The sequence below is a fragment of the Neovison vison genome, chromosome 4 (genome assembly GCF_020171115.1).
Source record: "Neovison vison isolate M4711 chromosome 4, ASM_NN_V1, whole genome shotgun sequence".
Taxonomy (NCBI): Eukaryota; Metazoa; Chordata; class Mammalia; order Carnivora; family Mustelidae; genus Neogale; species Neogale vison.
In genome coordinates, this window is record NC_058094.1 from 50,217,182 (window position 1) to 50,244,758 (window position 27,577).

The 27,577-nt window shown below is 34.9% G+C and overlaps 1 protein-coding gene across 1 annotated transcript in view; it reads right to left on the reverse strand.

The window, feature by feature from the left end:
* Positions 1-27,577, reverse strand: part of RALYL (RALY RNA binding protein like) — a 695,589-nt gene that overhangs the window by 52,722 nt on the left and 615,290 nt on the right. The window contains 1 exon segment of the mRNA XM_044245381.1: positions 21,111-21,274. Coding sequence (XP_044101316.1) covers positions 21,111-21,274 — 164 coding nt within the window.

The window sequence follows — 27,577 nt, forward strand, 5'->3', positions numbered from 1 at the left end:
AATACCCCATTTTATAGAAACATTACAAACCACTAGAAATCTGGGCTCAGCACGTAGGAACTTAACATGTATCTAAGAAGTCAAGCCTGGTTTTTAGACTCATGTTTAATACTCCAGGAACACATTTTATGATCTGAGTCAATTTTGGTTTAATTAGTTAATGGTATTTAAGCTTAGAGACAACAAGGATCTGATCTGCATAAATTCTGTAAGCACTTTCCTGCCTCTACCAGGAAAGTCTGAACCTGTCTCCAGCCCTATGCAAGTGGCCCAGCTTCAATCTTGGAATGGGTAGCAGCAAAGGTTCATCAAGGTCTGGCAAAACACAGGTTAAAACTAGTTTTGGCTGCTTCTTGAGCAGCTGTGAAAGTTGTTTTCTTACTGCACTTCAGTGCTGTCCTTGGGAGAAGGCCTGCCACTTACCTGGCCTACTTGCCTAGAGTCCTGTTTGTACCTATCTTCAGTGGAATTCACTTATCTATAGATATGGGGATGGCTTTTTGTTATTGTGTCTGGTTTCCAGATGGAATATCTGAGATAAACAACCTCTCTATCTGATGTGCTTCCCTCTCAAACTCTTCTCTGCCTCTTTTCTGCCCCCCCCCTTTTTTGGCTCCTGTTAATAACTTCTCTCCTGCACTGTGGGTTACATTGATCCCCTACTCCAGCAAAATGGATGCATATTTTACAAGCATAGATTTCTAAACTTAGAATTTAAAAAATTTTTGCAACTTTAAATTCTGATATTTTCCCAAAAAATATAAGTGAGTTCAAAATTAATGAGAGCTTTAGATCCAGATTTTCCCAGTTCATTTTCCTTCCTTTTTACATCCCCCCCCGTCCACTCTCTGCCCACCCTTAATTAGGCTTCTGCCTTCAATTTGCTCAGTCTATGGCATAGTCCCTTCATTGTAATAAATCATAAACCTTTTCAATTGAATACTGCCAGAATGTCCCCATTTCTATTGGAAAAAGTCCAGAAACCCACAGAGAGGTGCACAAACCAAACTATGAACTGGTACCCAGGGTCTGCTCCTAAGTATATTTCCAGCTGTGCATTCCACTTCCTCAGGAAACATACTCTTCACTTGAACAGAAAAAGTTAATGCTTAATTAAATAATGCATGGAACCGGGTAGACTCTAGTTCACATCAATGTTTCTTTGGGGAGTCACTTGTAATCACTAAGATTCAAGTTCAACAATCTGTAATTTCCATCCTTGACCTTAGAGGCCTGTTATAAAAATTTAATAAAGCAGTTCACATAAAGCACTTAGGACCATGCCCAGAACATCATCAAACCCAATAAATGATAGTAGCGGAAGACATTCTTTCTATTACTTATTATTATTATTGCTACTGTTTTTATTGATATTATTATCCCAGCAAAGACTCTCTCTCTCCCTCACATATGTCTATATCAAAATCCTATATGCCTTTTAGAGCTTCATTGAAAGTCTTGCCTCCTCTATGGATTCTTCTTTGACTAACCCTCTGGAGGATGCATCTCTCCCCTGTATTCAATGGCATCTCATATTTACCACTAGACATATACTGTCTGTTGATTTTTACTTAGTATGTCCACTTTTCATATTAAATTATAAGCTTCTTGAGAGTGAAGCCATGATTAGATATTGAGGAATTTCAAGAGTCATGCTTTTGAATATTTTCTGTGTTTTAATAACTCCTTCTTCTATTATTGACTGATGAGACTCCTGATGCTTACCATAATGTCCTGGACTTTAAAATATGTCCTCCTTAATTAGAAAATTATATTAATAGGCTTAAGAAGAGGTCTTGAATTAGATTAGTAAATAGTAAAAATTTTCTGTCTTTCATCATAAACCAGATCCATAAAAATTATTGAGATTCCAGATTAATGAATTATTCTGATCTCTGACAATACAACATTTCAAAAAGAAGGAATTTTGGACAGTTGTTTGAGGCAAAACATATTAATAAATTTATCCTATCATAGGCTCTCAACAACCAAACTCTCTTGAATGGAGAGAAGGCATCTAATTCCTTCTTTTCCTCCCTTTCTACTTACCGTCCTTCCTTCCTTCCTTCTGTCCTTCTCTTCCTTCCTTGTTTCCTCCTTCCCACCCTCCCTTCCCCTTTCTTTCTCTTTCTCTTTTTTTCTTTCTTCTCTCTTTCTCTCATTCTTTTTCTCCTTGCATGTTTAACAGAATTTAGCTCAGTCTCTTAAACACAGCAAGAAATTGGCAAATTTCAGAAGATCTGTAGGTGTATGTGTAAGTAGGTAGGCCACTGGATGCAATTTCAACCCAACCAGCAAATCTTATTTAAAGCTTTGTGAATATACCAGGCACTAAACTGAAATTGACTGTTTCATGGAGAGACAGATAAGCAAACAAGGAGTGCAATAAGAAAATTAGCTTGGGAATATACCGTTTCTTAATCAGAAAGCCTATGATAAAAGAATAAGAGGATATATAACTTTGGCAGCCACACTTTTGTATTTTTCCCTAATTCCACTTCATTTCTTCAAAAATCTAGTATCTTTATCTTTGAAGCTACATTGCATATAATATAGTGCCTTTATTTTTATATAGAGTATTAGATATAGATATTTTTATATAGAGTATTTTTTACTAAGAATAATACGGAATTATTTTAATCAATTTGCTGTTACTTAATTGTTATGTATAAGTAACTTAATGTAGACAAGCTAAGGGCTTGGGAAAATTAGAACCAATTATGAAAGTTTATGAGTTCTACAATTTGAAATTTATTAATTTGAGAATTTAAGAAAATTGCTTTGCTTCCCAGTCAGCTCCAAATTACCTTCCCTTGACTTACCTGCTTGCCTATCTAATTATCTTAGGCTCTAGTCACAACTGTTCATTGTCCCTTTAATGTGTCTTGTGTTTTCAGACATCTATACCTGTGTTTCTGTTGTTCTTATTTGTCTGCCCTACACTCTCACCTTCTCCACCTGGCAAATGCCATTTAATTTTTAAATACTCAGCTCCAGTGTTGCCTACAGAGTAAAGTCATCCTCAACCCTTGAGCTTTTTGTTAAAAAGCTCGTCGTCTTTCTACTCATACTTCTTTCAAATGACACTTGAAATGATCTTTTCTTTAAATGTCTCTCTCCCTAACAAGATCAGGAACTGCTTTCATTTTTGACTCAAGTGTCTAACATATTTATTCAACAATATTCATGAAGATCTGCTATTGCTGGGTTCCTTCCCAAGAGCTGGGGATATAGTCATAAACAACAGAGACAAAAGTCCCTGAAACGATGGAGCACCCATCTAGCAGAGGAAGAGGACAACAAACAAGTATCTTTTATTTGCTTATAAATATAAATATAAAGTGCAGAAAAGAGGTTAGGGAAAACCTAGCTTGGGAGTAAGATTGTGTATACTGATATACATATATTATATATTATATATGTATATAATTATATATATGTGTATATATGTATATATTAATATACATGTACATGTATATGTATGTATATTATATAATAGGTATCTATTATACATTATATATATAATCTATATTATATAATAGATTATATAATTTTACATAGATATATATTAGATTACATAGATATATATAGATTATATAATAGATACCTATTATATCTATCTATATATCTGCAGATATATAGATATCTGATATAGATATCAGATATCTGCAGATATATAGATAGATTTAATAGGTATCTATTATATATTATATAATTGATTATATAATATATAGATATATATTAGATTATATAGATATATATAGATCATATAATAGGTTATATATATATCTATATATAATAGTATCTATTATATATTACATAATAGATTTTTAATAGATTTTATATATAGATATATAATAGAATATTATATAGATATAATGTAGAATATTATATAATAGATACATATTATATATATATATATATATATATAACCATTGTATGTATGTATGTATATATGGGAAAGGAAAGAGAAATGTCACCGATAAAGTGAAAAAAACATTTAAGCAAAAGTCTCAATATGGGGAGGCAACAAGTCATGGGACTATCAAGAGGTAGTGGGATAGAAGACTATATGAGGCTGAAGAGTGGTAGATGCAAAGGCCTGACTTAAAAGTATACCTGATGTGTTTTAGAGGCAGCCAAGAGGACAGTATGGCTGGAGTGGAATGAGCAAATGGGAGAAGAATACAAGTCAAGAGGTGAACTGGAGAGTGGAGAAGAGGGAAAAGGGATATGGAAAAGATGGTAGAGAGTCTTATTGGCCAAAGTAAGTACTATGGGTTTTATTCTGAGTAATATAAGGGCTAATTGCTACATTTAAAATTTTTATTTTTTTAAAAATTCACATCTAAGTTACATACAGTGTTACATTAGTTTCGGGTATACAACGTGATTTAAGAATTTTATACAGCACTCAGTGGTCATTAGGACAAGTGTACTCTAAGTCCTCTTTATCTAGTCCACCCATTCCCCACCCAACTCCCCTCTGGTAACCGCCAGTTTGTTCTCTGTATTTAAGAGTCTGAATAGCTATGTGCAAAAAAATGAAACCGGACCACTTTCTTATACCAGACACACAAATAAATTCAAAATGAATGAAAGACCTAAATGTGAGACAGGAAACCAACAAAATCCTAGAGGAGAACATTGGGCAGCAACCTCTGTGACCTCAGCTGTAGCAATTTCTTACTAGACATATCTTCAGAGGCAAAGGAAACAAAAGCAAAAACGAACTATTAGGACTTCATAAGATAAAAAGCTTCTTCACAGTGAAGGAAATAATCAGTGAAATTAAAAGGCAACTGATGGAATGGGAGAAGATATTTGCAAATGACATATCTGATAAAGGGCTGGTATCCAAAATCTATAAAGAACTTACAAAATTCAATACCCCCCCCAAAATAGTCTTATTTAAAATGGGCAGAAGACATGAATAGACATTTTTCCAAGGAAGACATAAAGAAGGATAACAGTTACATGGAAAGATACTCAACATCACTCATCATCAGGGAAATACAAATCAAAACCACAATGACACACCACCTCACACCTGTTAGAATGGCTAAAATGAACAACACAGGAAAACAACAGATGTTGACAAGGATGCAGAGAAAGGGGAACCCTCCTACACTGTTGGTGGGAATGCAAACTGGTGCAACTACTCTGGGAAAGAGTGTGGAGGTGACTAAAAAAGTTAAAAATAGAATTATGCCTATACCCAGCAATTGCACTACTATTTTTTATTTATTTACCTAAAGGATCACTGATCTGAAAGGGATACATGCACCCCAATGTTTATAGCAGCATTTTCAACAATAGCCAAATTATGGAAAGAGCCCAAATGTCGATCAATGGATAAATGGATAAAGAAGAGATAATATTATATAGATATAATGTAGAATATTATATAATAGACTCTCTTTCTCTCTCTCACACTCTCTCTCTCTCTCTCTCTCTCTCTCTCACACACACACACACACACACACACACACTGAAATATTACTTAGCCATCAAAAAGAATGAAATCTTGCCATTTTGCATTGATGTGAATGGAGTCTGTTGGGTATCAGACTAAGCAAAATAAGTCAGAGGAAGACAAATACTATATTATTTCACTCATATGTGGAATTTAAGAAACAAAACAGATGAATATAGGAGGAAGAACAAAAAAGGCAAACTAGAAAACAGACTCTTAACTATACAGAACACACAGGGTTGCTGGAGGGAAGTGGTCAGAGGATGGTCTAAATGGGTGATGGGTATTAAGAAGACCATTTGTGATGTACACTGAGTGTTGGTGATGGATCACTAAATTCTACTCCTGAAACTAATATTACACTGTATGTTAACTAACTAGAATTTAAATAAAAAATTGAGACAAACAAAAATAATACTATCTTCAAAGGGAAAATATTTCCCCTCTTTTCTTTAGATAAATTTTACAACAAAAACTGCAAAAGAAAATTACAGACAAAAGAAAACATAGTGTCATAATAAAAAATATTTTGTTGTCCAGCTGATGATACTTAATTTTTCTACGGGTGATTTTAGGGTTTGAAATTAGAATTATTCTTCAAGATCAGCAAAATGATAAATGAATAAAAGTAAAGTTCCTAGAATATATAACTCTAGCTCACTTTGAGGCAAGCAGGATACTAGAAAACTGGAAGTCAGTATACATCATACAGATAATCTCAAATATTTTTCCAAAACCATCACTGTAGTTAGTATTTTACTCAGGGGGAAAAAAAAAAAGAAACCACATTAAATCATTTCAGACTTAAATGAGTTCACTGATTTACTGACAAATGTTATTACGTTCTGATACTGTCAACAAGATAATGTTTGTGCTTTTTCTTGCAAGATGAGATATAATCCAAAAAGGAAATTAGGCATATGAGATGATACCATCTTTTATATCAAAAAATGTGTGCATCTCTGATTTATGTGGTGAAAAATATTTCAATTTATTTTAGTCACCTGTGGGTCAAGTCTATTCAGGGACAAATAAAGAAGCTTCAGCTAACTGTCTAGATCAGTGGTTCTTTACAGAAGGTAATGCCCTGCATGGAATATTTGCAATGTCTGGAGTCATTTTTGATTGTCACAGTGTTAGTGGCATCTAATGGGCATCTGGCCTGCTCAACCTCATAAAACATACAGGATAGTCTCCCCCCACAACACCACACCAGAGAATTATCTGATTAAAAATGTCAATAGCATCAAGCCTTAGAAACCCTGGTCTAAATAATCATATACCCTCCTTCACCAACACCATGCTTCTTGGAACTGTTTAGAAAACTTAAAACTGTAAGCATACAGACTTCAACATAATTCACAGTAATTTGTTTCTCTTCTTATTTATTTCCCCCCGGCCTTTGATAAATTATTTAAATGTAAAAAAGGTAAAAAAGGAATAAAAATAATTTGCATAGAACTTAATTAATCAGTTACTTTTACATTTACTACTTAATCAGTAAAGGAACTTGAGAATCTGACAATTTACATGACATTCTCAAAGCTACAGAGTGACTGTGTGTAATGTAATAATCTGAACAGGTAGAGTTCAGGCTCAAACCCAGGTCTTTTGACTATGAATTCTACATTCTTTATTGTGCTATAAAACTTCGTTTGTTATGAATAATATGAGTGTCAGTTTTAGCCCTTTCCTTCAAGATGCACTAAGGAACCTTATTATTTTTAATTTAGTCTCACCCAGAAAAATGAAGACCACTGATTTCCATAAAATAGATTTTAAGAAATCTTTACCATTATCAATGCAATTTGTCTACTTCAGCTTCTTTTTGTTCTTTTCCTCTTATTCATATATTTTAAGCTAGTTTAATATGCAAAAATGATTTTGCCAACTTTATAAATAGTTTTCAAAGTCAGACTTTAAGAAATTTCGCTAAAATAAATTGAAGCAATATGTATAATTCTCCATTTATATATGTAAATATAGTTTGGCAATTACCACACCCATGGATGGAATTTGCTAGAAAAAGAATTACATATATGTGCATATATGTGCATATACCTAGGCCTGCATACATCTACACTAATTCTTTCTATGTATTCTTAGAAAGAGAAAATGAAATGAAGAATGAGTGCATTATTTTATTCAATAACTATTATTCAGATACCTGCTGTATGCAGCCATGCATGTAGCATACCATTACTAGCTGCACATATACCATCTTAATTAATCTTTATGATAAAATACAAAATATATATTATTAAAATTGTTTGATGGATTAGAATGGTGAATGTTAGAGAATTACATAATATGTTTAAGACTGCCTAGCAATACATCTAACCCTTAAACACTTACCCTAAAACTAACCCTAAACCTAACACTCTGGAGGGGTCTCTGAACTGTACCAAGCACATACCCTCACTCTGGCCCTAAATCTAATGCTCAGCCTGTCCCTAACCCTAACCCTATACTGGTCCTAACATGAGCCCTAACCCTAGATCTGAAAAAAAAAAGGGAAGATGTGATATATACATAAATCCATAAATATGTGTATATATATATACATATATATATATAAAATAGATGTGTTATTATAATGGAATATTACTCAGACATAAAAAAGTATAAAATATTGCCATTTGCAATGACATGGATGGGGCTAAAGAGTATTATGTTAAGTAAAATAAGTCAGTCAGAGAAATACGAAAACCATATGATTTCACTCATATTTGGAAATTAAAAAACAAACGAAATGAACAAAGGGACAAAAAAGAGAGAGAGGCAAACCATGAAACAGATTCCTAACCCTAAAGAACCCACTGATGGTCACCAGAGGGGAGGTGGGTGGGGAATGGCTGAAATAGGTGATGGGGATTAAGGAGGGCGCTTGTGCTGAGCACGAGTGTTGTCCAGAAGTGCCGAATCACAATATTGTACACGTAAAACTAATATTACACTGTATGTTAACTGGGTTGTAAGTTAAAAAAAATCTATTTGAGAATTACTTAAAAAAAAAAAAAAGACTGCCTAACAAAAATGCAACAAAATCAAGTTTAGAGTAGGCTGCCTGACTCCAAAGCCATGCTCCAATTTTTGTTTGTTTGCGTCTCTCCCTGGTTCTCCAAGCCATGAGCTTCTTGTTACAATGAACGGCTTCCTTAACCTCATGGAGTTTATAATGAGTGGAGGGAGTAAATGTGTAAGCAACTTATTACAGTACCTATGAACATGAAATATAGAAAATAATGGAGGAGTAAGTGAAATGTACCTATCGCTTGATTTGGAAGTTATCTCCTATTTTTTAGTTTTCCCCACCAGATTTTAAGAACCTGAAACCACGTCTATTTCATTTACAGAATATTCATTTGGGAGTTATGTAGTCATATAGTAGGTGCTGATGAATTGAACTTATGTGAACAATGTGGGGAAAGACAAGTACAATTCATTTTTGTGGGGCTAGAAGGCTGTGAAAATATTCATGAAAGAATGGGTCCTTGAACTGTGACTGGAAGGGTGATTTGAATTTCAACAAGCGAAAGAGATCTCCTAAGTAAAGGAAGCAGCAAATCTTAAATTATAGAGCTTGAAAATGAGCGTCAACATCCTGGCTTCTTTGAGACCCAGGAGTGTAGGCCAGAATTTGTCCCTTGTTTTACTAACTCAAAATTCCAGAACCCACTTTCTCTGAGTTGTAGTATTTTTAAAGATGCAGTTCATAGTCAACTGGACCTTGAGAACCAAATAAAATTATTAATAATGTTTTTCTATATACAAGATAGATAACACAATCGATAACACATTTTTTGAGATAAAGGAAAGGGCTTTCAAGTGGAGGTGTATGAACATGAGTTTAAAAGCATTTAAATAAGAGTACAATTAAGCTAGGGGAAGGGTGGTGGGAAATGGGAAGTACCAGATCAGATATATCTTGAAAAGTCACTCAAGAGTTTTGAATCTTATTAGGTAAATGGTAGCAATTCTGAGTTTTGAGTGAGGAGTTGACAGAAGTAATTTATTTTGAATAATCCTGCAGTTGGGCACGGAATTAATGGGTTTGGGGGAGAGCAGAGAGCCCAGAAGAGTAGTCAAGAGACCAGCAGAGTAGTCAAGGCTCTGCTTGTCAGCACATGATCTGGGAAAAAGCGGCAGAAGCAGCAGCAGAGGTAAAAAATGTCATTAAGATCTTTTGATAGGATTTCATGCTCACAAACGTTTATAATCCTGCAGTGGAAAGATTAGATCCTTTCTGGAACTTCTAGCGGAACACAAAGAAAAACACAACTTGTATAGAGGAACTGAGAAAACCATCTTAAATGCTCACAAGCTGTATTGGTATTAGGAATTTATCAAATATTTTGTTGTTTGCCTCTTTTCAGGTTATATTAATGAGCCACATTAAAACCTAGTGAAAAAAAGCCTAGAAGAGATGCTCACAAATGTTTTTATTTATGATAAATACATTATAATTATTTTGGTTGGGCTGCTTTGTATCTATATATTATATTGTGATGTTAGTAAGGATTTATTACTCTTTATACTAAGTGCTTGTTAGTGTTCAGACTGTAAAGCCATATGCATTTGAAAATTCAGTTGTGTTTACCAAGATGAGCTAAATGGACCTGAATCTCATTCTCCTAAGTTAATTACTGAACTAAATAATGTCCAAGAATTTGGCTCTTAAAATAAGAAACCATTGAAGGGTATGTCAAGATCTCCATACTTTGTTTAGGTTTTACATGCATATTACATCCATGTTAAGGGTTGAATTCTGTTCCCTACAAAATTTATATGTTGAAGTCCTAGCCCCCAATATCTCAGAATGAGATTGTATTTATGCATGGGGCCTTTGAAGAGGTAATCAGGTTAAAACAAGGTCACTAGATCTGATATTCCCTACTCCAATATGACTAGTGTAATTACAAGAAGGAAGTCTGGACACACACACATACACATACACAGAAGGAAGACGATGTGAAGACACAAGGAAAAGACGGCCATCGACAAACCAACGAGAGAGGGCTGATGTAGCGCTTTCCTTACAGCCCCTGAAGAAACACATGCAACGTTGTGATCTCCAACTTCTAGACCCCAGGAGGGTGAGAAAATAGATCTCTGCTCTTTAAGCCACCCAGACTATGGTATTTTATTGTGGCAGTGCTAGCAAACAACTATAGCCATCCTATAAGTTTCTTAAACGATTATTTTTGATCAGATGGCACTTTGCTGGGAGTCTTTTCCCTCAGCCTGGGATGAAATTCAAACCCTTCAATATTCTCCACAGTTTTCCATTGTCCTGTTACCCAAGTTTATCTTTTGCTTTGCTTAATTATAGTATCCTGAGTTTCTTAACTGCATATCTAACACTATGTTTTTGCTTTAGATAATAATAGTAATCAATAATAATAATAATAATAATAATGATGATGATTATTGCTATTATAGCTTATTATTAAGATTTTAGAATATGAGACACTGTTCCAAGAGCTTTATGTGCTGGCTCACATAATCCTCACAAAAACTTTCTGGAAAGGGCAATAAGATTATCATTCTTGTTTCCCAAACCAAGGTAAAGGAAACAAAGTTTCTTGCCCCCAAACACAATTAGTAAATGGCAGAGCCACTGCTGGATTCCAGTTACAGCTGTCTCATATTTCATACTCTTAACTACTGTACTCTGTTGTAACAACAACAATAATAATGATAAGACCCCTTCCTGAACATTGACTTTGTAACAAGACTTGCCTAAGAACTTTATAAGCCTAAGTAATTTAATCCCCACCAACAACTTGTGGATACATAGTATAAATTCCATTTTCCAGATAGAAAATGGAGGCATACAGGGATTAAAGGATTTCCCCATGGTCAAAAGTGAGGATATTGTCTAATAGGGATTCCACCCAAGGCAATCTGACAGCAAATCCTCTGCTCTTCTATACAGAGGTACTGTATCTTAGAAAGTAGGAGTCTCTCTGATTCTGGTTCTGTTTTGTTTTGTTTTAATCCATTTATCCTTCTAAACTTCTGTTATCTTTAAATCCTCTGGCCAACAGTAATTTCTTTCCTTAAAACCTAAAAGCAGAATATATATTTTGGCCAAGATAATGGGTAGGAGGGGAAGTTTAATAATATTTTGCTGGATATTAACATTGTATCTCTGGTTGATGCTTTGTCTCCATATTTAAATAACATGCTTTTGAGGGAAAATAAAAACAAAAACAAAAAACAACACAATACTTCCTTAGCCTTGGGAATAAGTTCTCAACTGTTTCTTAAATTTAATTGGAATCTCTTTAATTTCTTATTAGTTGCTTTAGGGCTTTGCGTTAGTCTATCACCTACTCTGTTATCAAAAGCACATTGACAGGACCCCAAAGACATCAAAAGTTACTATGATTTTTCTTGTTAGTAAATAAATAAATAAATAAATAAACAAACAAAAATTTTTAAAAATAAAATAAAAATTTAAAAAATGGGGACCAGAAATTACTCTGTTGGTTAAGTGGCTGACTCTTGATTTTGGCTCAGGTCATGACCTTAGTCATGAGACTAAGCCTCATGTCGGGCTCCACACTGCGTATGGAATCTGTTTGAAATTCTCTCATGCTCTTTCTCCCTCTGCCCTCCCCTGCCATCTTGCATGTGGGTGCAGTCTTTTTCTTTAAAAAAATAAAATATTTTAGAAAATGATTTTTCTTATTAGACATTAGAATTTAAATTATTTTAAAATTGATTTAATATTTTTTCCAGAGGGCACTCATTTTTCCTCTTAGAAACTACAGCTAAAGCTCATAGGTATTCATGTGTTCTCTTTTGCAAAATGCTTAAATACAATGTCACATCTTGTTTATCTTAGGATTCCATGGGAGAGCACAAACTGATTACAATAGTTGGGGGATACATTCCAAGACCCCCAGTGGATACTTGAAACTGGAGATAGTACTGAACCCTATTACACTATGTTTTTTCCTATACGTATATACAAACATTTACATATCTTTAATAAAGATTAATTTGTAAATTAGGCACAGAAAGAGGTTAATGAATAAACAGAACAACTATAAGAATATTCTTTAATAAAGTTATGTGAATGTGGTCTCTCTCTTTCAAAATGTTTTATTATACTGCCCTCATCCTTCTTGTGATGATGTGAGAAAATGCCTGTTTGAGAGATGAAATGAGAAGAACGATGTAGGTGTCGTGAGGTAACATGAGGCTACTATTGACCTTCTGATGATATGTCAGAAGGAGGAGCATCTGCTTCTGCACCCTGGTTTGCCATGGGTAACAAACTATGGAAAGAGAAACCACAGATAAATGGGAGGTAATTGCATAGTTTCAGTTCAAGTTGATTTGCAAAGGGACATACCTAGTGGTAACTTAATTTTTTAAAAGAGAAACCCATTCTAAACACATATCAGTATTCACCTTTTGCAAATTATAGTGTTATATGAGTATATAAAATAAAAATATAAAATTATAGTTTTTGCTCACAGCAGAATTTAGTCATATCAAAAATCTGAAATAAGAAATGACAAATTGTCCAAGCTATAACATTAATTTCCCTTCTGTACTTGCCAAGTCATTAAATGCTAGGAAACAACTATTAATAAAAGAGCAAGATGTCCCTCAGTAAATATTCATTCACTTAAGCCAATATTAACATAGTATACTTTACATTCCACTAGAATTTTTCATTTGTGATTTAAACTTGAAAATTACTGTTATTCCCAGGTACCAGGCTAATTATAAAAGTACTATTAAATAATGAATATTTATATACACACAGCACATGTAATATAGTTTGCCTACATGATTTTAAGAAAGAAAGTGCAACTGTGATTCTAGTTTTGCTTGCTAGTGAATTATATACAGATACTGTTTAGATTTATATTTCACTAAAATAACACTAATCTACAGTTAATGTTTATTAATTGAGGCTCTAAAAGTATAGAATATATGAAACATACATAGACTGTTTGTTCTCAGGATGCCTCGGTGGCTCAGCCAGTTAAGTGGCTGCCTTCAGCTCAGGTCATGATAACAAGGTCCTGGGATGGAGTCCCGCAGTGGGCTCCTTGCTCAGTGGGGAGCCTGCTTCTTCTTCACCTGCCACTCCCCCTGCTTGTGCTCACTCTCTGCTCTCTCTGTCTCTGATTAAGAAAATATAAAAAAATTTCTCTCTTTCAGTCTTCCTATACTAATAATTTTGTTAAAATTAACATAACTTGAAAATTAATATATCCATGGTAAGTTTCAAATAATTATTTTACTAGATGATCCTTACAAAATATTTTCATCCCATAATTTGTCTAATATTTCTAGTTAGTGCTTTTCCTCATCTTTCACAAGCAACAAAGGTGCTCTAGAATGTACACTTCTAAATGATTGCTGCTAGAAAACAAAACACACTAAATATATTTCAAAACATCTCTGGTTTATATTAAGGAGTCTAGTTTCACTAGTCTTCCCCAAAGACTATCACATCTGTCACACAAAACCAGGGAGAGAAGACTGAATTAAACCACTGATTCCATCTCTAGATTTAAGATTCTTATCAGGGCACCTGGGTCGCTCAGTGGGTTAAGAGTTGGACTCCTGGTTTCCGCTCAGACCATGATCTCAGGGTTGTGAGATCAAGCCTTATGTTGAGCCCCAAGTTGAGTTCCAAGTGGACCCAGTTGAACTCCCCCCACACCAGTCCCGAGTGGAGCTCTGCCCTCAGAGCTGAGTCTGCTTGGAATTCTTTCCCCCTTCTTCTCCCTCCCCATCTTCTCCTCCTCCAGCTTATGTGTGCTTGCTCTCTGAAATAAATAAATAAATAAAGAAAGAAAGAAAGAAAGAAAGAAAGAAAGAAAGAAAGAAAAAAATCTTAAAAAAAAAAAAAGAATAGATTCTTATCCTACACATAGTTCAGTATATGTAGGCTAGTTTGGATTATGTTTTCAAGTAGCTGACTATATAGATATGCTTTCCTATAAACATCTTTTCAGTATTTATTCCAATGTAAAAAAAAAAGTCACTAGATTTCTCAATACTTGGAGATTAAGGAAGGATAGAAGCATGAGTATATGCTATGTGTGGGTGGCTCAACTTCCAAAACATAATGTTAGTTAAATTCCATAATTAATGGATTATGGCTGACATGGAAACTGGAAGAACATCCATATGTACCTAAGGCCTCATGTCTCCTGAAACGAGGTGGAGGTATGGAATACAGCATTTGTACATGTGGAGGTGGGAGAGGGTACTAAGTGTACAGGTGCTTTGGAAAAGAACTTGCTTCCCTCTGCTAGAAGGCAGAGAAGAATGTTATTGATCCCTGAGTTGGTAGGAGAGAAGAAAGGGGCTACAGTAAATTCTCTTAGAGTGAACAGAAGGACTATAACTTGCACCTTGCAATGTATAATCCTTGGAGAATTTGAGGGTTGCCACTGACTTCAGAGGCATTTCCTGAGAAAGGATGCATTATTGGGTGTAGACAGCCTATCTTGATTTACATCTGAGAACAAAAAGTCCTCCTCAACATGTCAAAAGAAAGGTCAGGCCCAAAATAGCTACCAATTTTATAAAAAAATTTCGATTGGCTCTTAGTTCTTCACTGCCCATAAGAAAAAGAGCTTCATGTGCATTTCGGGGAGTTGAGGAATTCTATAACAAAGCAAACAAGGGAGCACAGCTCTTTGTAGGAGAGAGATGAGGCAAATAACCAGAGCAGGTGGATACTGGGGATGCAAATCCAATGTTAGAAAATGTTAATAAAAATGCCATGGCCACCTTTACAGAGAAACACATGATTTTTGATGGCTCAACTTATGATTTTTTAATTTTATGATGGTGCAAAAGCTATACACATTCAGTAGAAACAGTACTTTGAATTTCGAATTTTGGTCTTTTCCCAAGGTAGCGATATGTGGTGCTGTAGTGCCTCCTGATGAAGGACAGAGGCAGGAAACCAAAGCTCTCAGTTGGCCACATGATCATGAAGGTAAACAACCAACGCACTTAACTATTCTGTACCCACACAGCCATTCTGTTTTTGACTTTCAGTAGAATACTCATTAAGTTACATGAGATACTCAACACTTTACTATAAATAGGCCTTGGGTTAGATGATTTAGCTCAACTGTATGCTTATGTATGTGTTCGGAGCACATTTAAGGTAGACTAAGCTAAGCTATGATGTTTAGTAGGGTAGGTGCATTAAATGCATTTTCTACTTATATTATTTTCAATTTACCATGGGTTAATTACCAGAGGTGATAAGATGTTGGAATGTTAAAAAAAATGTGGAAATAAGATATGTAGAATATTAGGGGGAAAAGAAGCATGATTTTAAAATTCTGGATCAAGTCAAAATATACATATGTGAGGGAAACAAAAAGTTTTTGGATATGTATAGATTCAGAAATCATGTTTTTAATTTACCCAAGAAAATTATTTTAAAAGTAACATAAAAACTAAGAATTAAAGAATAATAGAATAAATAATGAATTTTATAAAATTTTATATTGAGTCTTAATGGGTAATAATGATGACAGACACTGGGAGTTGGCAAATAAGCACTAGGTACAGAATATTTGAAAAAGAAAAGATACATATAATATATAAATATGTAATATAAGCTGGGAACTAAAACTTTAATGTTTATGTATAAAACTTGACATTTTTGGTGGGGTAAGGGATATAGAGGTAAGGTTGTTGGTGTAGAGACAATAATGAAGTAAAATCTTTCAAAACTTCATGTCTTGAATGGAAGTTAGAATAACTATTTTTTTAAAAGATTTTATTTAGTTTTTTGACAGAGAGAGACACAGCAAGAGAGAGAACACAAGCAGGGGGAGGGAGAGAGGGAAAAGCAGGCTTCCCACTGAACGGGGAGCCTGAATCAGGGCTTGATCTGAGGACCCTGGGATCATGATCTGAGCTGAAGGCACAGATGCTTAGCGACTGAGCCACCCAGGCACCCCTAGAATAGCTATTTTTTGACTTTAGGAGATTAATAGGTAAGTATATACTTATTTAGAACTATTTAATATGTTAATATAATTACTAACGAAATAGAGAGGCCTAGTAGAATATCCAAATTAAAGCAGTTGTGGTGGAAGAGATAGGAATTAAAAGAAAATTCATTAAGCAAGCATAAGGAAAAGTTAGAAAGAAGAAACAATAAATTATATACTTGAAATAAGGATGGAAGGAATATAATACCAATATATTAGTTAATCATTAAATGTAAAAGGATCATATTTCCCTATTAAAAACAAAGAATTTCATATTGCTTTTAAAAACAAAATCCAGCTTTATTTTGTTTTTAGGAAATATACAAAAATAAAGTGACAGTGTGTGATGCCTGGGTAGTGCAGTCAGCTGACCATCTGACTCTTGATTTCAGCTCAGGTAATGATCTCATGATCATGAGATCAAGTCCCACAATGGGCTCTGTGCTGGGCATGGAGCCTGCTTAAGATTCTCCCTCTCCCTCTGTCCCTCCCTCTTTCTGTCTGTCTGTCTGTCTGTCTCTCCTTCTCTAAAGAAAGGAAAGAAGGAAGAAAGGAAGGAAGGAAGGAGTAAATAAATAAAGTGACAGTGTTATGGGTTGGACCATTTCCCCCCAAAATATTTGTTGAAGTATCTGTGAATATGACCTTATTTGGAAATAGATCTCTGCTGATGCATTCCACATGAAGTCATCTAGGGTACGCCCTACTACAATATGACTGGTGTCCTCTTAAGCAGAGGAGTGACACAGACACAAAGACTCAGGGGAACACCATAGGAAAACGGAGGCAGAGACTGGAGTGGTGCATCTATAAACCAAGGACCGCCAAGGATTGCCAACACACCAGAAACCAAGAGAAAGGAATGGAACAGATTTGTCCTCTAGAACTTCCAGAGACAGAGAGCAGCTCTGCTGACACTTTGTTTTCAGACTTCTAGTCTCCAAATATCTGTTGTTTTAAATCATTTGGTTTATGATAATTTATTACAGCTGCCCTAGGAGACTAATATATAAAAAGACCAAAAAATAAATGGACATACGAGGGAAACGTGAACCAAAGGAAAACCTTATCAGTAAAGGATCGAAGTAGCAGACAAAGCAGAATTCAAAGCTAAAAACAGAAATGCAATATTGTATAAATGTAAAAGTTGCAGTTCTCCAGGATGTTACAGAGAGTCAGCATTGAAAAGGCCACAGACTGAAGAGACTATGCTCTGGGGCCTGATGTTCTAAAACCTGGCTATAGTTCCTGGCTCTGTTATTAAATGGCTCTGTGACTTTAGAGAGATTGCTTAACTTTTCTATGCCTCATTTTCCGTATCTATAAAATGAGAAAAATGATAATAATACTTCATTTATAGGGCAATTATAAGGAATAAATGAAATTATATACATAAAATTAATATTGTAAAATGACTTAATATATTTAAATGCATGTATGTATTCATATATGGTTGAAACAACAGCTGTCAGAGACACCAGAAAGTGTTAGCTATTATTCTTTCTCCTACTGTTAACCTAAAATGCTATATAAAAACCAACCAAGCAACATGAGGTATAAAACCAAACCTCAAGAAAAGAAAAACTTTATAAAGTCAATATCATTGTAAAAGATTTTTAAATATTCACTTTCAGAATTTGACATAATTTTCCACAAAAAGGCAAGACTAGAGAGGACTGTGTAATACAATCAACAAGGCAAAACACACATTCTGTTCTATGTGAAAAGAGGAAATGTATTCTATTTTTCATTTAGAAAAATCTGATTATTATGGAACCAAAGGAAACTCCTTCTCTTTTTTTAAAAAGATTTTATATATTTATTTGACAGAGAGAGAGAGAGACAGTGAGAGAGAAAACACAAGCAGGGGGAGTTGAAAAGGGAGAAAGCTTCCTGCTGAGGAGGGAGCCCTACTCGGGGCTTGATCCCAGGACCTTGGGCCAAAGGCAGACAATTAACAACTGAGCCATCCAGGTGCCCCTCAATAGAAACTCTTAATAAGTTCCTCAGGAAAGATTTTTATAATCCTTATTATCTCTCCATGATCTAAGAAAACTAGAAATCACAAAATAAAAAGGCCAATCACAATGTAACCATTTAATATTAAGATATTTACTTTCAAACAACTTCAGGAAATGAACTGCTCTTCTCTGCAACAATAGGGTATATGACAGTGAAGTGGCTGAGTCCTACTCGGTTGCACTGACAAAGAATGGCCATGACCGAGTGGTTCTAAACCAAGGTGGTACCATCTCCTTAGGGAAGATTTAGAAATGTATAACTAGACACACAGCTGTAACAAAGACTGAGGAATGCTATTGGCATTTCAGGTTTGGGGGTCAAGAACACTCAAGTTCTACAAAGCTCAGAATAGTCTTACACAATGTAGAACTTTCATAGTCAAAGTGCCAGTAAAGCTCCCATTTATAAACTCTGTTTAAACAGTGACTACATGGCAAAGACTCCATAGATGCTTAAGATATTTCTATTTGAAATGAAGTTAGTATCACCATGGTAAAAAAAAGTCTATAAAACTAGCAGACAATTCAATGTTCATTTTTTCATGGCAAGAACCAATTCAAGAACTTTCTTTACTTTTGACAATAATCTGAGAGCATGCAGGGCTCTGTTTAGAGATTGCTGCAGAAACATTTTTTTTTTAACTAAGGCTCACAAAGGGAATTCATATTTATCCACAGAATAGGTAGATAATAGATAAATAAGTACATACAGAACTGTAATTCAATTTAATTTGTTATTTAGCTTTTATTAGCTAAGTTAAGTTCCAAGCAAATCAAACTTGAGTCATTTACCAGAAGAATCAGTGCTTCTGGTAACTATGTTTTTTGCACATTCTCGGGTTAAAAAAAACTTTTTTTTTCAACAATGTCACTTCTTAGTATTTCTGATGGTACTAAGGTCAAATGCAATGTCCTACCATGGATAGCATGTGGGGACAAGCATCTGCCATTGGCTCAGGTCCTGATCTCCGGGTCCTGAGATCCAGCCCCCACATCGGACCCTGCTCAACAGGAGTCTGCTATTCCCTCTCCCTCTCTCTCTCCCTCAGTCCCCCTCTGCCCATCCCCACTGCTCATTCTCTCTGTCTCTTTCAAAAAAAAAAAATCTTAAAAAAAAATTGGGATAATAGTATTTGCCTTACTTGTCTAAAACGTCAGGATGCAGAGTAACTACGAAGTCTCTACAATGGCCTGCCAGTCTGTTCTGGAACCTGCCCTCTCACTACCTCTCCCACCTTATTTCCAGCTCCATTTTCCCTCCCTTACTCTGCTATAGCCACTCTGGTTTTCCTGCTGTTCCCTGACTATTAACCGAAGGTCACAGCACTGACCATTCCCCTGTGAGAATGCTCTGTCCCCAAGAGCTTCAGGCTCACTCTCTCACTTCCTTACCTCCATCAAGTCTTAGTTCTAATGCCACTTTCATCAGAGAGGGGTAGCCATACACCTATTCTATGAAACTTTCTCTTTATTTATACTTTGGCGTAGCAATGCTCTACAGTGTAACATCTCATATTCCAGTTTGTTTGCTTATTGTCTATCTCTTCTCTGCTACAAAGCAATCTTAAGGAATGCATGAAATTCTTCTATCTTTTCCTTATGAATACTATTATAATAAATTAGTTTTTCTGAATCCCTCTGTATAAAAATTTAACAGTATATTTTGTCAGAAAGTTTATATCTTTACTTTTCACTAATTATCATGAAATTATATTAATATTATTTTATTTTTTATGACATAACATATACTTCCAGGCATATAACCATAATGATTTAGCATAGTATAGGAAGTTACATTTTTAACATATCTAGTATGTCATTTGCCTGTCTTAGTTATTCCAGCATTCAAATATTCAAAGCATGTACTAATTTTGCATACTCTTTCCCTGAAAAGATAGTATATGCCCTCTCTTTTGAGTGAATAGTTTTTCTTTCCTAAAAGCAACACGTTATATTTCATAACTTTAATATGTTACAAACCAGGTGGGCCTAACATGTTACTTTCCCTGAGAATAGTTTTCAAATTGTTTTTTTTTTTTTTAAGATTTTATTTATTTATTTGAGAGAGAGTGAAAATGAGAGAGAAAGAGAGAGAGAGCATGAGAAGGGGGAGGGTCAGAGGGAGAAGCAGACTCCCTGCTGAGCAGGGAGTCCCATGTGGGATTTGATTCCGGGACTCCAGGATCATGACCTGAAGGGAAGGCAGTGGCTTAACCAAGAGAGGCACCCAGGCGTCCCTCAAATTGGGTTTTTGTTAGTCATGCTTGTGTCTGTCTCCCTACTGCAACGTAGTATGACACAAAGCTGAGTCCCTTTCTTTCTTTTTTTTTTTTTTAAAGATTTTATTTATGTATTTGACAGAGAGAGATCACAAGTAGGCAGAGAGGCAGGCAGAGAGAGAGAGAGGAGGAAGCAGGCTCCCTGCCGAGCAGAGAGCCCGATGCGGGACTCGATCCCAGGACCCTGAGATCTTTCTTATCCATTTCATGTTTCTCTCATACTTTGTACCTAACAGAAAATCCCTAATTATTAATTTACTGAATATAGGCATTAGTGCAATGATAAGTAGCCCCTCCCCTCTTAAAGAGAAATAAAATAAGGAAGATTACTTACATTTAGAGCCTGATGAAGACGACCCACTGACGGTCGATCTCGAGCCCCCTTTCATGGAAAAGACCCCTTTTCCCCTGCGAGTCGTCGTGACGGCCACTCTGGGACGCTTCAGTGGAATCACCGCACGGGGAGGCGGAGGCACACGCCCGTGGTAATCGAATAACCTTCACAAAACACAAGTGTGGCTGAGAGTTGGTTTATGTCTCCATGTTTGTCAAATGTGTGAAATGATTAAGAAAATGGCCTCGTAAAAAATGTCAATAAATGTTTTTGTTATGGTGGTTATTCTCACACAGGTGCTTATTAGAAATAGGATTCTAACAGTCTCTGCGTCCTGGACATTAGAATCTGGCTCTCCAATATGAACTCATCTTTAAAGTACGAAAGGACAGGGAATTTACTCCAGTGGTACCCTACTATTTATCGAAGTCAAGCTGACCTTTCTTCCCAAGTATATTTCTTTGCTCAGTCTCACAGACTTATCCTTCCTAGGACAGAAATCTTCCTCTTACACATCAGCCCTTATTAGTGCACTAGTTTGAAAAGAGGAAAAGATCATGCCGAATCAAGAACAAGGCAAAGCAGATTATTGTTCCTCATAAAACAGCTCATACGGAAAATCATTCTGAAGTGAGTCTAGATTAAAGAGAACAGCTGTGAGAGACAAATCAACATGGTGCTGCACCTCTAAGGACTTTTTAAGTAACAAAGGACTCCTCTGGCTGTAGAAAAAGGGAGAATGGATTTCAGTAAAAAAGAAGATAAAATGTTGTTGACTAGAGTACCAGTGGAAATACGTATCACGATGTCTTTTATTATTCTGACCATTTGCTAGACATGTGAACTGAGACTAATGATATTTGTAGAGTAAGGTATAGAAAATTTCCCTAACCGAGAAAAATACCAATAAAAATTCTAGAAGCTTTTACTAAAAAGTGAAAAATGATAATCGCCACAATCAATGCACTGCCACTGAACAACGAAAGGAATAAAAGTATGAGACTATTTATTCATTTATATAAATATGTAATTCACAGATTCAGAAGCTCTCATATTGTTCATACTGCATACTCATGAACAACATATTTTTGCATACTTAGCACATTTGAGAAGCAAAAAATCAGAGAAAAACTATGAGGATATATTTACTCACTTTTTAAAAAACTATCTACCAGTGAACCAGATGTGTTATTATTTTATCCACTCTAAAGGGAATAGTGTTATTGACTTAGAATGATCACTGATACTACTTTATTGTGACATTATATATGGATTACATAGATTACATTCACATAACTGTTTTAAAACAGTCAATAAGAATAATCTAATATGAAAGGCAGAAGTTTCTATAATAGGAAAAATGCAGTTTCTGTAATAGGTCATTTTATAAAGTTACATTTTATTTACGCATACAGATGAATCCCCTTTTGGACAACAATATATGAAATACCGTAAAAATTAAGAAAGGCAGGTTTCCAAATATTCATCCAGAAACTCAAAACTATGATACTATGGGGGTAAAAAAAAAAAAAAAAAAAAGGAGCATATAAACCACGCTTGAAGCAGAACTTAGTACTGGGGCTGTCTTCTACATTAGAGAGCTAAAGTGTTCAAAAACTATTTGGAAGCGTGCTGGGGAGAAACTAAGAGATGTCTGGAAAGGAAAAGAAATGAAATGAGACAGAGTTCAAGAGAGGTGCCATCCTCTGTGAATAAGCAAAGTCCATTAGAGCTGAAGAACTGCTAGCGGAGAACAGGTCACGGATGTCAACACATTATAGTTTCCTTCAAAGAGGATGGGCAGGATGAAGCTGAAAAGGGTTATGAATATCATCTATACCGCTAGGGGCTGGAAACTCAAAAGGGTCAACGAAACCTGCCCCTCATTTCAATCACAAAACAAGGACTCCATTACTTATTTATAAGTTGAATTCACACAGCACCTTAAGCTAGTGAGCCAAAATACGAAGGCACTTTTTATGAGCTCGAACACCCAGAGCTATTGAGGGAAGACAAAAAAAAAAAAACCACGGCAATTGACTCATCTCTTCCAGGGCAGATGCTGCTGCTTCAGAGGAAAGGCAAGTTCTTTTGGAGGAGCCATTTCCCCGGGAGCCACGAAAGTGCAATTTATCTGGTTCATTAATTAAGCTAATCTATAAGTTGGGTAGAGAACATTTCGAAAGCACGAGTAAAATATACCACGATGGAGAAATGCTATAATGAAAACGCAGGCCAAGTAAAGCCACCTTACTCACTGCGACTTCAGTGACAATGTAGTTCAAGAATATTTTACAGGAAATGGTTTCTCACCATTTCCTATTGCTACCCCAGCCAACAATTACAAAGCCTCCAGTGTTGCGCAGGCCTCATTTTATGTTGAGAAAACAGCTGTGTTTGTTCATTGTATTTGTGACATGCTTTTGGTTTGCGACATGCTTTTGGTATGCGACATACATTTTCGTCACATACTCAGTATGTGTTAGGCGTGTCCTCTGCTGTCAATTCCTATAGAGCATAGCCCTTGTTCTCTGAATATTCTGGGGAGTTGCTTCGAAGGGCAATGACTCCTTTCTCATCAAGGAATCAAGGAAGGTTTTACCAATTCTTTCCGCCACTGTGATGGGAGGATGTGCAATATCAGAACTTAAGTTTTAAAAAGGGACATATAGGGATGCCTGGGTGGCGCAGTTGGTTGGACGACTGCCTTCAGCTCAGGGCGTGATCCTGGAGTCCCGGGATCGAGTCCCACATCAGGCTCCCAGCTCCACGGGGAGTCTGCTTCGCTCTTTGACCTTCTCCTCGCTCGTGCTCTCTCTCACTGTCTCTCTCTCAAATAAATAAAATAAAATCTTTAAAAAAAAATAAATAAAAAGGGACATATAATTTATGGAAAAAAAAACAAAAAACAAAAAACAAAACCAACTAAGAAGTGTATGGACACTTCAGATGGCGGCATAATTTTGAATTTTATAAAATTTAACGGAGTTGAGGAGTTTCTTAATTTTCATTGGCTACACTTGAGTTTACCAGAAATAAAAGGAAGACTGGGTATTGTCCTAATGCACAAAAACATAACAAGATAAGGATGGGGAATGGGGTCAGACTTTCTGGGATTTAAGGTAAGATGTAGGGTTCTTCTAAAAGCAGAGGGAAGTAGGGAAGTGTTAACTCATGAAAGGAGACACACCATTGGCTTTCTCATCAGAATTCTGTTTATAGAAAATTTAGAAATTTTACCTTATAAGGTATTAGATCAGCAGAATTGCTGAAACAAAGGAAATAGTCCATTTAAGATTATAGACAACAAAGATTATAATGCAATTGAATTAAATGGAATCCAAGTCTCAAAGGTCAATGAAAAGTTTAAAATTTCTTCCTTCTCATTTTTTGGGTTCCTTCCACTCCTAGAATTATATTCCCTCTCCTTTTCTTTAATGGTTCTTTATTTTCCCTAATATGTGTAGAATACTGTTTTCCCTCTAATATTTATTGGCCAAATAGATAATGATTTATAATGAAGCTAAACACAAAATTTTTCCTTCCTCAAGATCTACTTTAAAATAAGAACCCTAAAAGACCTACTCTTAAGAGTAAATAAAATAAATGTAGCCAGATTTTACTAAAAACAACGCAGTACAAAAATATGAAGAGTTAATTCACTTTATTTAATAAATATTTCTACTTTTCAAGTTCTTATTTCTTGTTTGGAATTCTGTTTGCTTTAATAATGGCTGAGATATGTAATTTTATTACCTGGAAAAAGGTAAAATCTGGTAAATAATATTTATGTACTTGATAAAAATAAACATAGTTCGTCTCTAAGAAGAATATGGATAGTAGCTATTAAAAGTTAGCTGTATTTTGGACATAGACAATTTACTGGCATATTAACATATAAAATGAATATAATTTTGAATGCTTGTTTTTATTAAAAGCTTTTTAGTATTAAGCTCAATAATAATAAAGCAACATTTAAATAAGACATAACTGCTAACCTCATACTCTAAAACAACTACTATGTGGGGCACATGTTTGGCTCAATTGGTTAAATGTCTGCCTCTTAATTTTGGCTCAGGTTGTGATCTCAGTGTTGTGAGATTGAGTCCTATGACAAGCTCTGCATGGGTGTGGAACCTGCCTAAGATTCTTTCTCTCCCTCTCAATAAATAAGTAAATTAAATAAATAAAAATAAAAGATTACTATCATTTTCTAATCTTTTTTCCACAAGTATCCATATCTTTCACATAGTTGAGAACGAAGTATATGCATAATCATGTATTCTGGTTAATTCTCCTTGGTTTATATTAAAAACATTTCTCAAGCCTGCTAAATGGTCTTCTTAATGTTTATTTTAATTGCTATGGTGCATTTTCTTAAGCAGATATGCCATATTCTAATAATCATTACCTGATTGACTTTGACTTAATGCTTATTTTTCCAGTCACCTAATGTGATTTTAAAATTAAAAAAAAATTTAATGTAATGTTTGCATAATATTTTATCACTGAAGAATGAATTTTAATTTTAGATAAATTATTTAGATAAATAGATTTCAAGAATTGATAATTACCTATTTTTTTTTTTCTGAATTTCCCTCATGAAAAGAGTTCTTCATTTTCCTTATTCATGAATCAAAAGCTACAGTCACCATGAGCTTAATGCTAACAAAAACATGTAGTCTGTGCTAGGTGCTAAAAAACTAGGCTGCCTACAGTCCAAATCTGAGAACAAGTTCATCTCACTGGGGCTTTGCAGCATATGTGAAGATCAGTAACCAGAGGATCAGAGATCTTCCTATGTATTGATTGAACTTTGAACCCTTCTCTTCAGCATGTTTATCTTCTGACAGATGCATAGTCTATAAAATCAAATTAAGGTGCCTATTCTTTTTTAAGAAGGAATATATTTGAAATCCATGTGAATGATTCTTACAGCCTACTCATTATATCTGTTTTCTACACTGCTTGAATTACTCAAAATTCACAAAATCTGTCTATAATTTCCATGCTGACTTCAAGTAAGCTTTTGGTTTCAACTGAATTAGGAGATTGCAAAGACACACTTAACTGGAGACCAGTAAATGAAAAATTTCTATTTTTTTTGTTTGTTATTAAAATTTTCTAAGATTTTCAGTGAAGTTATCTTCTTGGATCTTGTGCAGATATTTCTTGAACATGCTTTTAAAGGCAAGGTGATCGAAATCTTGAATGTCTTTTCTGCAATTTTTAAAATTTTTTATTATTTTTTGAAATTTCTTTTCAGTGTTTTTCTGCAATTTTTTGAATGCAATATAATCTTTACCATTTGTACAACTTTGCTATCTGCTATGTTTCATATACAGCTTTGGTTAATGATAAAGTTAATACATTCGAATAGCAGTTTTGAGGTTATAAATCAGTAAAATGATTCTCTTATTAATTGCTTATAATTCTGTAATGTGGGTATTGTTAAGTCATTTTGCCCATGAAGACAAAAAAAAAAAGGATGATGTGATGTTACCCAGGTCACTTAGCCAGGCAGCACAAGCATAGTTAGGCCTGATACTCATGTCCTCTGCCTCGAAATCATATACCCTTTGTCAAGTGTACCATACTGTTATTTCCAAATGTTTTAAGTGGAATACTGTTCTATTAGATGATTATTTAAACATGCAAAATGAAACACATACATTGCCTCTTGCTAATATGTTTTTCCAAGAGTCATGAATATATCTATGCTCTACTCTGTAATCCAGGGAACAACTGCAACTTGATGTTAACTACAGCTCGAGTAGCTTCTCTTCTGTTAAGTTACTCAAGGTCAAAATTGTGCCAGAGTGGAACAATGCCTATTTCACAACATTTAATATATATATATATATATATATATGTTTTCTATATGGTAAAGCACATCTGGCATTTCTTTTTCTCTGTTAACAGAAGCTTACTTATACTGGGGGTTGTCAGCTGTTCAGTGCTGTTCCTGATACTCCTGAAATGAGATTGGATTAACACGGCTAATATCTCAGAAATTGAAAACATTCCCTGGGGCGATTCAATATAATTTTAGGTATTTATCTCCTTTTACTTTACTTGGAAGAATATAAATATTTATGTTTAGTTTTAATAACATGGAATTTCCTTCATTTAGAGTCAGACTTGACCTTTTAGAAGAAAATGCCATTTAATGCTGTAAATTATTGAATGGTGTCTTGTGAAATATAAAAAAGAGTTTAGAATAACTATTCAAGTATATTATTTAGTGATATTCTTCATGATCCCCGAAACCAAGACAGACACTAACTTAGTCTTCAGAAAAGTTACTGCTGGGCCAACGTATCAACACAGTGACCACCATGGCACATTGTGTAAAGCAGTTTTCTAAGCTGAAACTATCTAAAGGTTGAAATCCCCCATCACATTAGAATTCTCAAACCTGGCAGAAATAGGACGACCATAGGATATGGATATATGATAGTGACTAA